The sequence below is a fragment of the Rattus rattus genome, chromosome 9 (genome assembly GCF_011064425.1).
Source record: "Rattus rattus isolate New Zealand chromosome 9, Rrattus_CSIRO_v1, whole genome shotgun sequence".
NCBI lineage: Eukaryota > Metazoa > Chordata > Mammalia > Rodentia > Muridae > Rattus > Rattus rattus.
Genome location: NC_046162.1, coordinates 36098268 through 36111780, shown reverse-complemented (window position 1 = coordinate 36111780; position 13513 = coordinate 36098268). Strand labels below are relative to the sequence as shown.

General features: G+C 48.4%; 1 protein-coding gene across 1 annotated transcript; it reads left to right on the top strand.

Moving 5' to 3' along the window:
- The first annotated feature begins 7346 nt into the window (after nt 1-7346).
- Il4 (interleukin 4) lies at nt 7347-13207 on the top strand. The gene is made up of 4 exons (XM_032914402.1): nt 7347-7533; nt 7797-7844; nt 11779-11922; nt 13096-13207. Exons 1-4 carry the CDS (start codon nt 7402-7404, stop codon nt 13204-13206), a joined length of 435 nt encoding a protein of 144 aa, XP_032770293.1. The 5' UTR covers nt 7347-7401; the 3' UTR covers nt 13207.
- Nucleotides 13208-13513: the final 306 nt, after the last annotated feature.

Below are 13513 nucleotides of genomic sequence, written 5' to 3'. Positions count from 1 at the left end.
ATCTATCTATCTATCTATCTATCTATCTATCTATCTATCTATCCATCCACCCACCCATCACCCGCCCATCTATCCATGCATCCATCCATCAGCAAGGATTCGCTGCAGCCTTACCAGGTACCTCTGATATGGTTCCTGAGCACAGCAAGTCACACAGTGAAACAGCAGAGCAGAGCAATACCACAGAGGTGTCAGGCACCTGGGAAGCCACAGAGGAGAGAAGCCGGCCAGTGGTTGGGACAGAGCACAGGAAGTCAAGAGCACCTCACTCATGAGATAGGTGAAAGCAGAGGTCTGGCTGGCTGGATAGTCTGTGTGAGAACAGCTCACTGCATTAGGAAGAGCAAAGCATCAGATGCGAATACCGGAATGGCCCAAGTCTTGACCAGACAGATGCACATGAGGCCTAACTCTGGCACTCAGGAGGTGGAGATGGGAGGAACAGGAGTTTGAGGGCTTCGAGAAAGATCCAGGCCATATCTCAATCAAATTTTAGTAGAGCCATTCTAGCAGCTAGAGCCGCAAAGGGCAGAGCCACGGAGACTGCTTTCTAGGCGCCTGTAGAGACGCAGGAGGGAGAGGATGGCGGTAGAGGGGTGAGAGACGTCTAATTCTGGAGAGGTGTATGTGTGTGCAATATATGTGCAAATTATATATTTACACTTTATATTAGATAAAGTAAACATGGATGAGATATCTACTGCATGTTAATACATACATGCAGTTCTATGATTTCTACGTTTGTGTGGGGGGCAAATGTCTGTGTGCAGCATGTAGAGGTAGATGAGAATGTCACATGTCCCCCTCTTTTGAAGACAGTGTCTCTCACAGAGCCTGGGGCTAGGCTGGCAGCCAGCAAACCCAGTCATTCTCCTGTCCCCATTCTCCACAGTGAGGGGGTCACAGGTGCATGTGAGGCCATGTTGGCTTTTTTTTTTTCTTTTTTTCTTTTTTTTTTTTTTTTTTTGAGCTGGGGATCGAACCCAGGGCCTTGCGTTTTCTAGGCAAGCGCTCTACCACTGAGCTAAATCCCCAAAAAGCCGGATTTTTTTTTTAAAGATTTATTTTATTTATATATGTACACTGTCTTCAGACATACCAGAAAAAGACATCAGGTCTTATTACAGATGGTTGTGACCACCCTGTGGTTGCTGGGAATTGAACCCAGGTCCTCTGGAAGAGCAACCAGTGCTCTTAACCACTGAGCCAGCTCTCCAGCCCCCCATGTTGGCTTTTTTATGTGGGTGCTGGGCTTCTGAACTCAGGTCCTCATGCTTGGTCAGCAAGCTCTCTTACCCTAAAGACATCTTCCCGGCCCTGTATTTAAATTTATTACCTCACACACACACACGCTATTCTACGGATCTTCACTCATAGCCATGTGTTCTACCTCTGAGCACCATATCAACTTTTTTGGTTTTGTTTTGTTTGTTTCTAAGATTGTTTGTTTTGAGATAATGTAGTCCTGGCTGACCTTGAACTCAGAGATCCTCCTACCTCTGCCGCCCAAGTACTGGTATTAAAGGTGTGAGCCACCATGCCCTGCCCCCAAAATCAGTTTTTTTTAAAAAAAAATCTTTACATTTTTAAAATGTATGTGTGTGCAATGCTCCCAGGAGGCCAGGAGAGGGCGTCAGATTCCCGGAGCTGGAGTTACAGGTGGTGGAACGTCATCTGCTGTGGGTGCTGGGAACCTAACTGGGCCCCTGCAAGCACAGAACACACGCTTAACTGCCAAGAAACCTCCCCACTCTCTACGAGATTTATTATAAAAATGTCAAATATTTACAAAAGTACCCCTGAGGCATCCATTACTCAACCTCAGTGGCTAGCGTGTGAGGGCCAATTTTGTCTCATCTCTACGCTCCTTACTGACAATGACCAGACCCAGCATCCAGGTGGGCTTGATGCAGCCGGTGAGGTCTGTGTGCACCATGCGTGGGCTCAGAACCCGAACTCCAGGACACCATCAAGGCTGAATTGTGGACACCATGGTCCTCCCTGGAGCATAGCACAGCCTGGCCTCCCTAAGGCCACAGCACAGAGACTACATCATTGAGGTCCTCTTACCGCCATTCGCACTGCACAGAGAAGCCACTTTGCTGATGTCACCATTTTATCAATTCATCACCCTTATCTCTTGTCACCTCCCACGGGCCACGGTGATTGTGACCCTCACTTCTGCCTCTTGAGACACTCACTCCCTGGGGTTCTGACCCTGCCTGTGCTGGGCTCCTGGTCAGGCCGCCTATCTCTCTCCCAGTATTACTGGTGGGTAGTGGGTCACTTCCCATCCCCCTTGCCTCTCTCAACCCAGTATAACTCTGTCTGTGGAAACGCCTCCATGTTCAGAGCCACAGTGACCCCTCAGCTCACCAATGCTGACCTCCGACTGTATCTCACACCTCCTATCTCCCAGAATGGCCAGAAGCTCCCTGGGCCAGAAACCTGGGTCACCTGCAGCTGAGTCCTCCCTCAGCCCAGTGTGCATTCGACATGAGCAGTGATCTGTGGCTGCCACCACTGTTGCTGGTTTTGATCACAGCTCGGTTCGGGGTTGTTTTATGTTTTTCTTTCAAATGTTGAATGCTTAATTTTTTTTCCTAATGTGCCAGGTACCACACCAACACTTGACACTTAATTCCACACATGATTCTCTCACATTCCTTTTCTACTGTCAGCTGATTTTACTGGGATACCCGGACAGAATACCTTTCCCAAAGCCACTCAGAAAGGTGTCTGGAGCAGGTTTAGAGATGGTTGACTCCAAGTCTCTCTTTGCATGTGTGTGCCTATGCATGTGAGTATAATATGTGTGCATATGCATGTGTGTATAGATGTGTGTGCCTATGCATGTGTGTATAGATGTGTGTGCATATGCATGTGCATATAAATGTGTATATATGTATGCACATATAGATCTATACATACATGCATATATGTAGATATGTGTATAGCTGTGTATATATGCATGTGTACATAGATGCACATGCATATATGCATGTACGTATAATGTGTGTGCACATGTGTCTGTATAGATATGTGTGGAAGTCAAAGGAAGGGAGTCAGCTACTCTACCCCTTCCTCTGTGTGGGCTCTGGGGATTAAACTCAGGTCATCAGATTTTGATCGACTGAGTCACCTCACTGGAACCCTGACTCCAGGTCTTAACTCTGACATTGATAACTACTAAGCTGCTCAAAGCCACGGGGCTCCTTCCCACCCTCCCACTCTGACCACTCTCAAGAAAACTGCAGATTCTAACTGCCCCTGTCTGTCGCTCTCCCTTTCTGACACCCTTCACTTTCTCCAGGGCTTCACAGACACCACGCTGGGCCTTCTACGTGCTGCCTCTTGCCTGGTTCTGACACAGCCACACAATGCCAACCCCAGCTCCTAGCCTCTGAGGAGCTGGAAGGGAAGGCAAAGACTTGGGCAAGCAGGCTGTGGGGACAGCCAGCCAGGCTTAAGGGCACAGCGGTTTTGCTTGGTTCTCTCTCTCCCTTTATCCTTCAATGGTGCCTGTGGCTCTGTGGCTTGACTCTTTCTAGTGGCATGTCTGAGCATCCGCTGACGTGACTCTGTGTGGAGATGGTTTCTCCAGAGTGCTAGGCCTGGCAGAAGGAAGGTGACGCTGTCCTCTGCGCCCAGTGGGCTGTGAGGATGCCAAGTTGTCTTCTGAAATGACTTGGCAGGTTGAAAGGTCATCGCAGCTTCATCTCACCATCGCATCACCCACGTTCCAGGCCCTCCTCAGAGTCTGAGGCCCAGTGTGCGTCCACTCCTACAGCCCTCTCAACACTCCTGTATCCACCCCCCATTACTGAATAAAGGGCTATGGCACGTCAGAGTCAGTTTCCTCTGCTCTCTGGATCCATAAATCTAGGGATTGAAGACCAGACACTGAAACTCCTCAGAAACAAGTGTGGGGACCAAAGCTCGAATGTACGGACGTGAGTACTATAGTCATTCACCCAACCCAAATGTGACAAATAATAGAATATTCTGGCACAGCACCCACTGTGTGCAGGGTGCTTACCTAAGTACCCAAACTCAGTACTTAGAACAACCTCACAAGACAAGTACAACTGACATTCCTTAGTTTGGGGACTGTGGCTGAGGGTGTGCCCAAAGTCATATGAGAGGACACAGAACAGCGAGGTCTGACAAGCAGCGAGGGCTTAGTCTTCTTTCTTTGTCATATGGCAACCGTATACCCCGTGGTATACAACCGTATACCATGGAGACACGGGCCATGCGCTCTCCATGGATCTCAGACTTGCCTCTTTCTCTGACCTCATTCAACCATTGAAATAAGCAAGCCAAACCGAACTTTCCTTCTGAGCAGACTTCCCACGCCCTATCCCTTTCTGACACATCTTCCCACAAAGCCCGGGGCAGTTAAGGCGCTAAGAGGAAAACCTGAATGGTTTATTCTTTGCCCCTGGGACACTGTGGGATTCAGCCCTCCCCTACCTGTCCTTCTGATCTTAGCAGGATTGCTCCAGCTCTGGATGACAAACTCCTGGGTCTCAGTCTCCCAGTGCCCCACCCTGGCTCATACACAAGCTCAACCCCAGCCAAGCTCGACTGAGGCAGAAGAGCCGCTTATCCGAGAGGCAACCTTCCAAATGCTCTTCTGGAGAAGCCCACATTTCGAGATGACTCCTTAGTTAAGAGCACTGGCTGCTCTACCAGAGGACATTGATTCAGTTCCCAGCACCCACCAGGAGGTTGGCAACCATCTGTAACTTCAGTCTCAGGGCTTTCGACATCCTCAGAGGCACCACATGTACGTTTGCTACACACATGAAAGCAAAATACTCAGATGCGTAAAATATAATAGTTCTAAAAAGCCAAATCAAAACCAAAGACATGGGCTGGAGAGATGGCTCAGTGGTTAGGAGCACTGACTGCTCTTCCAGAGGTCCTGAGTTCAATTCCCAGCAACCACATGGTGGCTCCCAACCATCTGTAATGGGATCTGGTGCCCTCTTCTGGCATGCAGGCGTACATGCAGGCAGAATGCTATATTTGTAATAAATAAATCTTAAAAAACAAACAAACAAACAAAAACATCTGCATAGTGAAGGGTCAACCTCAGAGCCAATGAGATGCCCACCGGTAGAACCACATAAAAGTGGAAGGAGAGGGTTGGGGATTTAGCTCAATGGTAGAGCGCTTGCCTAGCAAGCTCAAGGCCCTGGGTTCGGTCCTCAGCTCTGGAAAAAAAAAAAAGTGGAAGGAGAAAACCGACCCCAAAGTCATAAGTAAATAACTTACTTATCTACTAATTTTAGGTTTTCAAGACAGAGTTTCTCTGTATAGCCCTTGCTGTCCTGGAACTCACTCTATAGACCAGGCTGGCCTGGAACTCAAGCAATCCCCCTGCCTCTGCTTCCCAGTGTTGGAATCAAAGGTATGGGTCACCAATGCCCAGCTTAATTTTTTTGTTTTTTAAATGAATCCCCTTCACCCAAAGAGAGCTCTGGCCTTTTTCCTGGCTCTTGGCCCAGGGGAACAGACTTGGAAATTGCCTGTTGCTTGTCACCAGTAGTGCCTGGTAGGTAACAGTTTCCCAAGTGTTGATTGTGCTGTAGGCCTACAGAACACAACTGTATCCAACTTTACAACAGTCACAGTTAATGTATATATATATATATATATATATATATATATATATATATATATATATGTATATAGTCAGTGCTCCTAACCTCGGACACCTGTGACCTCTTCCTTCACTGTCTATATGTTTGTAAGTAGGGTGTGGTGGCTTATACCTGGGATTTCAACACGTGGGAGGTGGTAAAGGCAGGAGAATGACCATGAGTCTGAGGCCAGCCTTACCTACATGAGTTCCAAGGTAGCCTGGACTTCAGAGTGAGACCCTTCCAACTTTTTTTATTTTAAAAATTAGAAAGCAAGAAACAAAAAAGAAAGGAGGCAGGAAAGGAGGAAGGAAGGAAGGAAGGTTGGTTTATGTTCTATAAACATCTTCAGTTTTTATTAATTCAATGACAAGAATGGAAAAAGTAACAACACAGGAGGACAAGCTGAGCAACAGATGTTTCTAGATGACCTTCTAGAAACTAGAAGTCAGAACTAGAGGCAGGAACCTGGGGGGAACCCTTTCAACTGAGGAAAATGAAGGGGTCACTGTAAAAAAGACCTTCACTTCCAGAAAGATGGCAGGACAGGGCATTCACTGCTGGCGGGAGGCAATGAGTGTCTCGCCAGGGCCCTCCTGCATTAGATTAAGACAGTGGGCTGGGGGCAGGGTGCAGGCTGAGGACAGCTGGGGAATTGATTGGTGAGAGATGGCACTGTTTCTTGACCAGTGGAGGGCGTGTTTAAGCTCATTTAAATAGCAGCCAGCCATTCTTGGGCCGGTGAGATGGCTCAGGGGGAACAGATGCTTGCTGCCAAGCCTGAGAACCTGAGTTCAATCCCCAGGATCCACACGGTGCAAGGAGAGACCTGACTCCTGGGGGTTGTCCTCTAACCTCCCCCCTGATGCTGTAGTGTGCACAGATACACACATCCTCACATGAAATAAAGTAATCTTTTAAAACTTTTTCTTTTTTATTTTTATTTATAACCCAGGGCCTTGCGCTTCCTAGGTAAGCGCTCTACCACTGAGCTAAATCCCCAGCCCCAAAACTTTTTCTTTTTTAAATCAGCCATTTCTCAGGCTTCCGCCTTGGAAGGAACAATCTTCAACCTTGCCCAGGACCTCCTCATAGGTAAAGGCCTCATTTCATGGTCCTGCCTGCCCAACCCAATGTCATCTCTCTGTCTCCAAAAACCTCAAACTGGTCAGAACAGCCGGGCTGGGCTGGGCTGGTCTGTCTCCTTCATCCTTCTATGAGGAAGGAACCAAGACTCAGCCTTCCCAAGATATCAGAGTTTCCAAGGTGCCCCCAGAGCAGGAAGCAGCTAGGCCTTGATGCTGTGCAAGGCAGACTTTCTTGATATTACTCTGTCTTTCCCCAGGACGACACCAGCAACCTCGGACACCTGTGACCTCTTCCTTCCCTGCAGAAGCAGAGCCAGCGGCAACCCTACGCTGATAAGATTAATCTGCAGGGCCGATTATGGTGTAATTTCCTATGCTGAAACTTTGTAGACTTTTTTTTTTTTTTTAAAGGGTTTCATTTTCCAATTGGTCTGATTTCACAGGAAAATTTACCTGTTTCTCTTTTTTCTCCTGGAAGAGAGATGCTGATTGGCCCGAAATAACTGACAATCTGGTGTAATAAAAATTTCCAACGTAAACTCATTTTCCCTTGGTTTCAGCAACTTTAACTCTATATATAGAGATGTCTTTGTCACCATTGCATTGTTAGCGTCTCTTGGTAAACTTAGTTGTCTCACGTCACTGACTGTAGAGAGCTATTGATGGGTCTCAGCCCCCACCTTGCTGTCGCCCTGTTCTGCTTTCTCGTATGTACCGGGAACCGTATCCACGGATGTAAGGACAGCCCTCTGAGAGAGATCATCAACTCTTTGAACCAGGTCACAGAAAAAGGGGTGAGTACCCTATCTAGCACCATCTCTCCAGACACCCCAGGTGATGCTGCGGGCAGGTCTAGGCTCCAAAGTCTGAGCTGCTAGAGACGTGGATGGCAGGTGGTTGGGGCAGGACTGGGGACAAAGCTCGACTTCAAGAGACCCTGCTGCTTCCACCTCGGAGGCACAGGGAGTCTTCTCGGGGCTGGGGGATGACGGGTGGAGCAATGCTTTCTCTGTCCTGCGTGGATTAACTTTTATCTTCCTCTCTCGTCTGTATCAAGACTCCATGCACCGAGATGTTTGTACCAGACGTCCTTACGGCAACAAGGGTAAGTGGACCGGTAGGGTCGGCTTTGACATATTTGGGAGGTGGGAGAGGAAGGTCACACACAAGTGTCTGAATGAGAAATGTCTGTGATAGAAAACCAAGAGGCCCAAAGGGGGTGTTTTTATACTTTGTGGAGGCTGAGTTACTCTCCAGAGTGTTTTACAGTTTCGGATTTCACTAGACTTAGAAGACATGTCACAAAGAAAGCCAGGATTTATTCATTGTATCAAAGACAGGGGACAGATATCTAGAGTCCTACCCAGCCTTGACACGGTATCTGGATCAAGTCACACAATTTGTGTTGTTGAGTGAGAAGATTCTCTCTCTCTCTCTCTCTCTCTCTCTCTCTCTCTCTCTCTCTCTCTCTCTCTCTCTCTCTCTCTCTCTCTCTGGCCATGCATTTCTGAAAAAAACCAAATACTCTCTCAGAAACAGATGTGAAGATTACAGGCTGAGAAGGCTTTTGCTTTGTCTAAGAGACTTCCTATGGTCCCTACAGGTCTCCTCTTTCTGGTCACCTAACAGCCAGCTGGGATGGTGGTCTGCTGCACGGCTCCTCAGATCGCTGTGTCCCACCCAGGTCCCCAGTCCCTTCAGCCTAGGTTGCAACTGTCCTCTGGTGGGAGTCCTGGGCATCTCTCTTCCCTTTCTGCCTCCTGCTCTGCCTCGCCCCCGCCCCTCCATCTGTAGTGGGAGGGAACAGATGTGACAGCTGATAGTGCATTTTCTCTGACAAACACATGACTGGCTACGCTGTATCAATAGCTTTGTGCACTTCAGTTCCTGTTTTCATGGAAACACACAACTGAGAACGAAAGGCCCCAAAGCCTTGACTTACCAGTGGTCTCCAGGCGCTTGCTTTCCATGTTCGCTGGGCTGAGGTCAGGAACAAAGCCCTGGGGGTGGCTGGGGTCCCAACCCAGCACCTGGGCCGTGGATGGTGTTTGTCCTGCTTCACCAGAGATCTGTCCTTCCGGATGATCTTATTTTATTCAAGATTACTCCAGGAGTCTGATGCAGGATGAGTCTCTGAAGGACAGATGTGTGTGTGTGTGTGTATATATATATATATATATATATATATATATATATATATATTCATGTGCACATATGTCTACATGTGTTTATCTTTTTCTCTCTCTATCAAGATATATATATGTGTGTGTATATATATATGTGTATATATATATATATATCACTTTAAGTATTTACCAATTCTGAGTCCTTCCAACTCAGATGGTACCTACCAGAAGCTGAGTCTACTGTCCTGCCCTAGCAAAAGCCAGAGCAGGGACCAGCTCTTGGGGACAAGGCCTAGAGGAATTGTGGGGCCTGGGTGAGAACCTCTGGTTTTGGCTGCGATTCTGCCGTTCACAAGTCAAATGGCCTTCGGTAGGTCTTCACAAACCTCGGAAGCTCGGTGTTACAATCGGAGATACAAAGGTTGATTCTGAAGGTCATATGAGGGCTGGTTGGAGGGCAGTTGTAAGAACTCAATTGAAAGTGTTTGTGTGTGGCTCTAGGACTCGGAGCAAAGGCACAGGCCGGCTGCAGAGGTGCAGTGAGCCTAAGGAAGGGCCATCAGCCAGCCAAGCCTACACGGCTCCGAGTCTGTTCTGCTCGGCGGCTGGGTCTGGAAGGCCACGTACACCAACTCCCACCCCTTAACTGTCAGGCTGGCTTTCCTCTTACTCACTCTGCCCCAACACTTACATGTGTTTACACGTGCCTTCCCTGCTTTCCTTCACACTCGTCTGTTTCATGGCTCTTCCCCCCAGTTGCTTCTTGGGTTTTGCGCTTCTCCCATTCTATTTGCTTACCTTCACAGTATGGCTTATTATTCTTTACACCCCTCTTTTAATTAATTAATTAATTAATTAATTAATTAATTAATTTATTTATTTATTTATTTATTTATTTATTTCCGGAGCTGGGGACCGAACCCAGAGCCTTGCGTTTACTAGGCAAGCGCTCTACCACTGAGCTAAATCCCCAACCCCCTTCAAAAGTGACATGAGGAGGACTACTTCTTTTGGGTTCCCAAAAAAACTACCTTCCCAAAATCTAGTACCTTTAATTCTTTTTTGGAATCAAAAATCCCAGCATCTCCAAGCTGGGTGAGCCTGTTGGTGTTAGAGTGTGTAAATCCTGGGCTTCACACGCAATGCTGCCGCCTCCTCCGCCCGCCGCCCCTGGCCGCCGCCCGCCCGCCGCCGCCCAAGGGCGATGTTGATGGTCATCGAGGCAAAAGCAAGTGGCAAGCGTCAAGCTGGCTGCTCTAGGAAGAGCTTCTGGGTGTTCCATCAGCTGGGTTATTTCCAATTTTAAAAGGAGTTTAAAGACTGAAGCCCTTGAGATGGGCTGTGTGTGTGTGTGTGTGTGTGTGTGTGTGTGTGTGTGTGTGTGTGTGTGTGTGTGTGTGTGTGTGTGTGCGTGTGTGTTCATGCATCTGTGCTTGTCCACATGCATGCACATGCATGAATACATGAGTGCACATGCATGTTCATGCACATAGTAGCACCTTTTTTTTTTTTTTAAGATAGTCCCTAATTGGCCTGGAGCTTGCCAAGTAGGCTAGGCTGGCTGTCCAGTGAGCCTCCTGTCTCTCTGCCTTTCCAGTACTGGGATTTCTAAGGTGCACAATCACGTCCAGCTGTTTAAAAACAAAAAAGCCAAGCAGGTTCTAAGAATTGAACTCAGGCCTCCATGGTTGCAAGGCAAGCACTCTGGCGGCTGAGCCATCTCCTCTGGCCAGACTTGGTTGTTTTTAACAGAGTGGTTCATCTGGAGTACTGGCTGATTGGATTTGGGTCCAGCTAGAGATAAAGAAACGTAGCAGGGACAGGACTAAATTTTCACGGGCCAACAAGGCCGGTGGAGACCCCATGGTGCAGAGGGCTGCTCTGTTCTGTTCTGTTTGTTTGTTTGTTTGTTTGTTTGCTATGTGGAACCCAGGCTCTCACACGTGCTAGGCAAGTGTTCTACCACTGAGCTCATCCCCCGTTTTGATAGTAGCATAAGAGTTATCTCTCGCTGGTGGGATAAGGGAATTCATTTTTGTTAAATAAACCTCAATAGTCAGAAAAAGAAAGGCAATTGTGAAAAGTGAAACAGTTTAGAAACTGCTCGGGCCTGAAAGGCTCCCCCTGCTTTCACTACCACACATCCTGGCTCAGTGGGCCCAGGGCGAGCCATGAGAGCTGCTTAGAAGCATAGGCAAGGGCAGCCTCTCTCCGTGGGATACAGAGACTCACGCTCACACTCAGACACTCTCCATGATCTGTCACGGGTTCCCCACTGGTGCCTTCTGCCTTCTGAGATCTGAGTCCACAGGAAGAACCAGGAGCTCCTATCTCTACCAATGATGGGCAAAGGCTGACCAGGGCTCAGGTCAATGGCAGCCTCTCCCAGGAGCCTTTTCTGACCTCCTAGACCAGGCTCCTGGACACTTTGCTCACACTGAGCTCCTATCTCTGGCTTTCTTGGGGACACGCCTTAATCCTCCACTGGGCTCTGAGCGTCTTCAGCTGCTGCTCTCTCCCTTGGGTAGATCCGCATGGAGCATTGCCTGCAGCAGGTAGTCAGCCGACAGCAAACATGGAGAGGTTCCAGGGCTGTGCAGGAACAAGACCCATTTCTGGCTAAGAGCTCACATGGGCACCTTGAGCTGAAAGAAAAGTCCACCGGGTAGAAAGATGAAGACTGGGGATATAGACAGGTGCTCCCCACTCTGCCATTGACCTAGGGGGGAAGTGGTCCCCACTCCGCCTTTGACCTAGGGGTGTGACCTTACTGACCTCAAGGTTTTCCTGAGAGGATTTTCAGAAATACTTTCAGATTCAAAGTCGAGGAGATCCACATTTGGGGCAGGAAAACCTCTCAGGCAAGTTCAAAACCAGGTAACCAACAGCCTTCTCTATCATTTCTCTTTGCAGAACACCACGGAGAACGAGCTCATCTGCAGGGCTTCCAGGGTGCTTTGCAAATTTTACTTCCAACGTGAGGTACCTCCGTGCTTGAAGAACAAATCTGGTGAACTGAGGAAACTCTGTAGAGGCGTCAGCAGTCTGCACTCACTGGTAAGTGGAGCGGAGCAACAGGGGACTTGGCATGGCATTAGAGACCAAGTAGACAGAGCTCCTGCTCCTCTATGGAATGTTCTAGGGCAGTAGTTAGAAGGGATGAACAGCAATACAATGCCCTGTCGTGCTCACGCTGTGAAGAAAGGCATAAGAATAGGAGAGTGGATGGCTGCGCAGATATCTGGATTAAGTGAGGAAGCAGGCCAGACGGCTGACTGCCATCCAAAAGCCTGGAGGAGGGGCATGCCCTCCTGTGTGTCTGGACCAGAGTCAAGAAAGTAGGCTTAGCCGCTGGGTTCATGAGAGCCGTGGATGCTGCCCCAGGGCTGGAGGGAAACACCCAGTTACCTACAGGGTAGAGCCCATGGTGTACACCACGTGCTCTTTGTTTGCACTGGCCCCTGGGTGGAGGAGTGCGTGCAGAGAACAAGATGGTCTGACGGAGGGCCATCCTAATATGGCCAGGATAGAAAAGCAGTGGCTCGGGGTTGGGGACTTAGCTCAGTGGTAGAGCGCTTGCCTAGCAAGCGCAAGGCCCTGGGTTCCATCCCCAGCCCTGAAAAAAAAAAAAGAAAAAAAAAAAAAAAAAAAAAAAGCAGTGGCTCACCCAGACTTGGGACAAGGGAAATGGCTAGATCTTCATTGATGGATAGTGTCAGCGCTCCGTACCACCCCACAGTTGTCCCCAAGGGAAGGGACTGAAGTTTTTGTAAGTGAGGTGACTGGTTTAACCTATGCAGTGAGTAACTGGAGGAGCTGAGACATAAACTGCAGCATCAGCACATAGGGCGCGTCCTAGGTCTCTTGTTACGTCCAATGTCCCCACGCTGAAATGCATCTGCTTCGTGGACAGAAGAGCAGTAAGGCTTTCACCTTGCTCCACAGGCTGGGTGACAAGAGAGCCAGGTCTGAGCCTGTACATTCTGTTACTCCCTCTAGCTATTTCTGTCCATGACACCCCCCTCCGGAGGCTGGGCCACCCCAATGGCAGACCAGTAGTGACCCTAGCACGTGCTCAGAAAGCGGGTCAAAATTGTCTGGCCTCATGACAGCCAAACTCAAGGCCTACACAGTCTGGAAGCCCTGGTTTGAAGTCGTTTTGGAGGCCTGACCAAGGCCTGATAGCGAGACCCAAAGACATATTCACACAACGAAACGTTTCTTTTATAGAAAAGCTGCACCATGAATGAGTCCACGCTCACAACACTGAGAGACTTCCTGGAAAGCCTAAAAAGCATCCTACGAGGGAAATACTTGCAGTCCTGCACTTCCATGTCCTAACTTATGAGTTTTTAATGGTTTTATTTTTTTAATATTTATATATATATTTATAACTCATAAAATAAAATATTTGTATAATATTTGTATAATGTAACTAATGACGCTTCATTTGGCAATAAGGTCGTAGTTTATACTGTTAGAGAAAGCATTTAATTTACTGTGGCTTCAGTGCTGCGGGTATAGGAGAGAGCTGGCTTCCTTTCAAGGAGTTCCCACTCTCCTCAAGAACGCAATGTGCGGGGTTGGGGATTTAGCTCAGTGGTAGAGCGCTTGCCTAGCAAGCGCAAGGCCCTGGGTTCGGTCCCCA

Bases quoted from the DNA above. Each gene is read 5' to 3' on its own strand.
- Il4 (XM_032914402.1), top strand. From the start codon at position 7,402: ATGGGTCTCAGCCCCCACCTTGCTGTCGCCCTGTTCTGCTTTCTCGTA. The intron at 7,534-7,796 runs GTGAGTACCCTA...GTCTGTATCAAG, and splicing joins ACCAGGTCACAGAAAAAGGG to ACTCCATGCACCGAGATGTT. The intron at 11,923-13,095 runs GTAAGTGGAGCG...TTTCTTTTATAG, and splicing joins TCAGCAGTCTGCACTCACTG to AAAAGCTGCACCATGAATGA.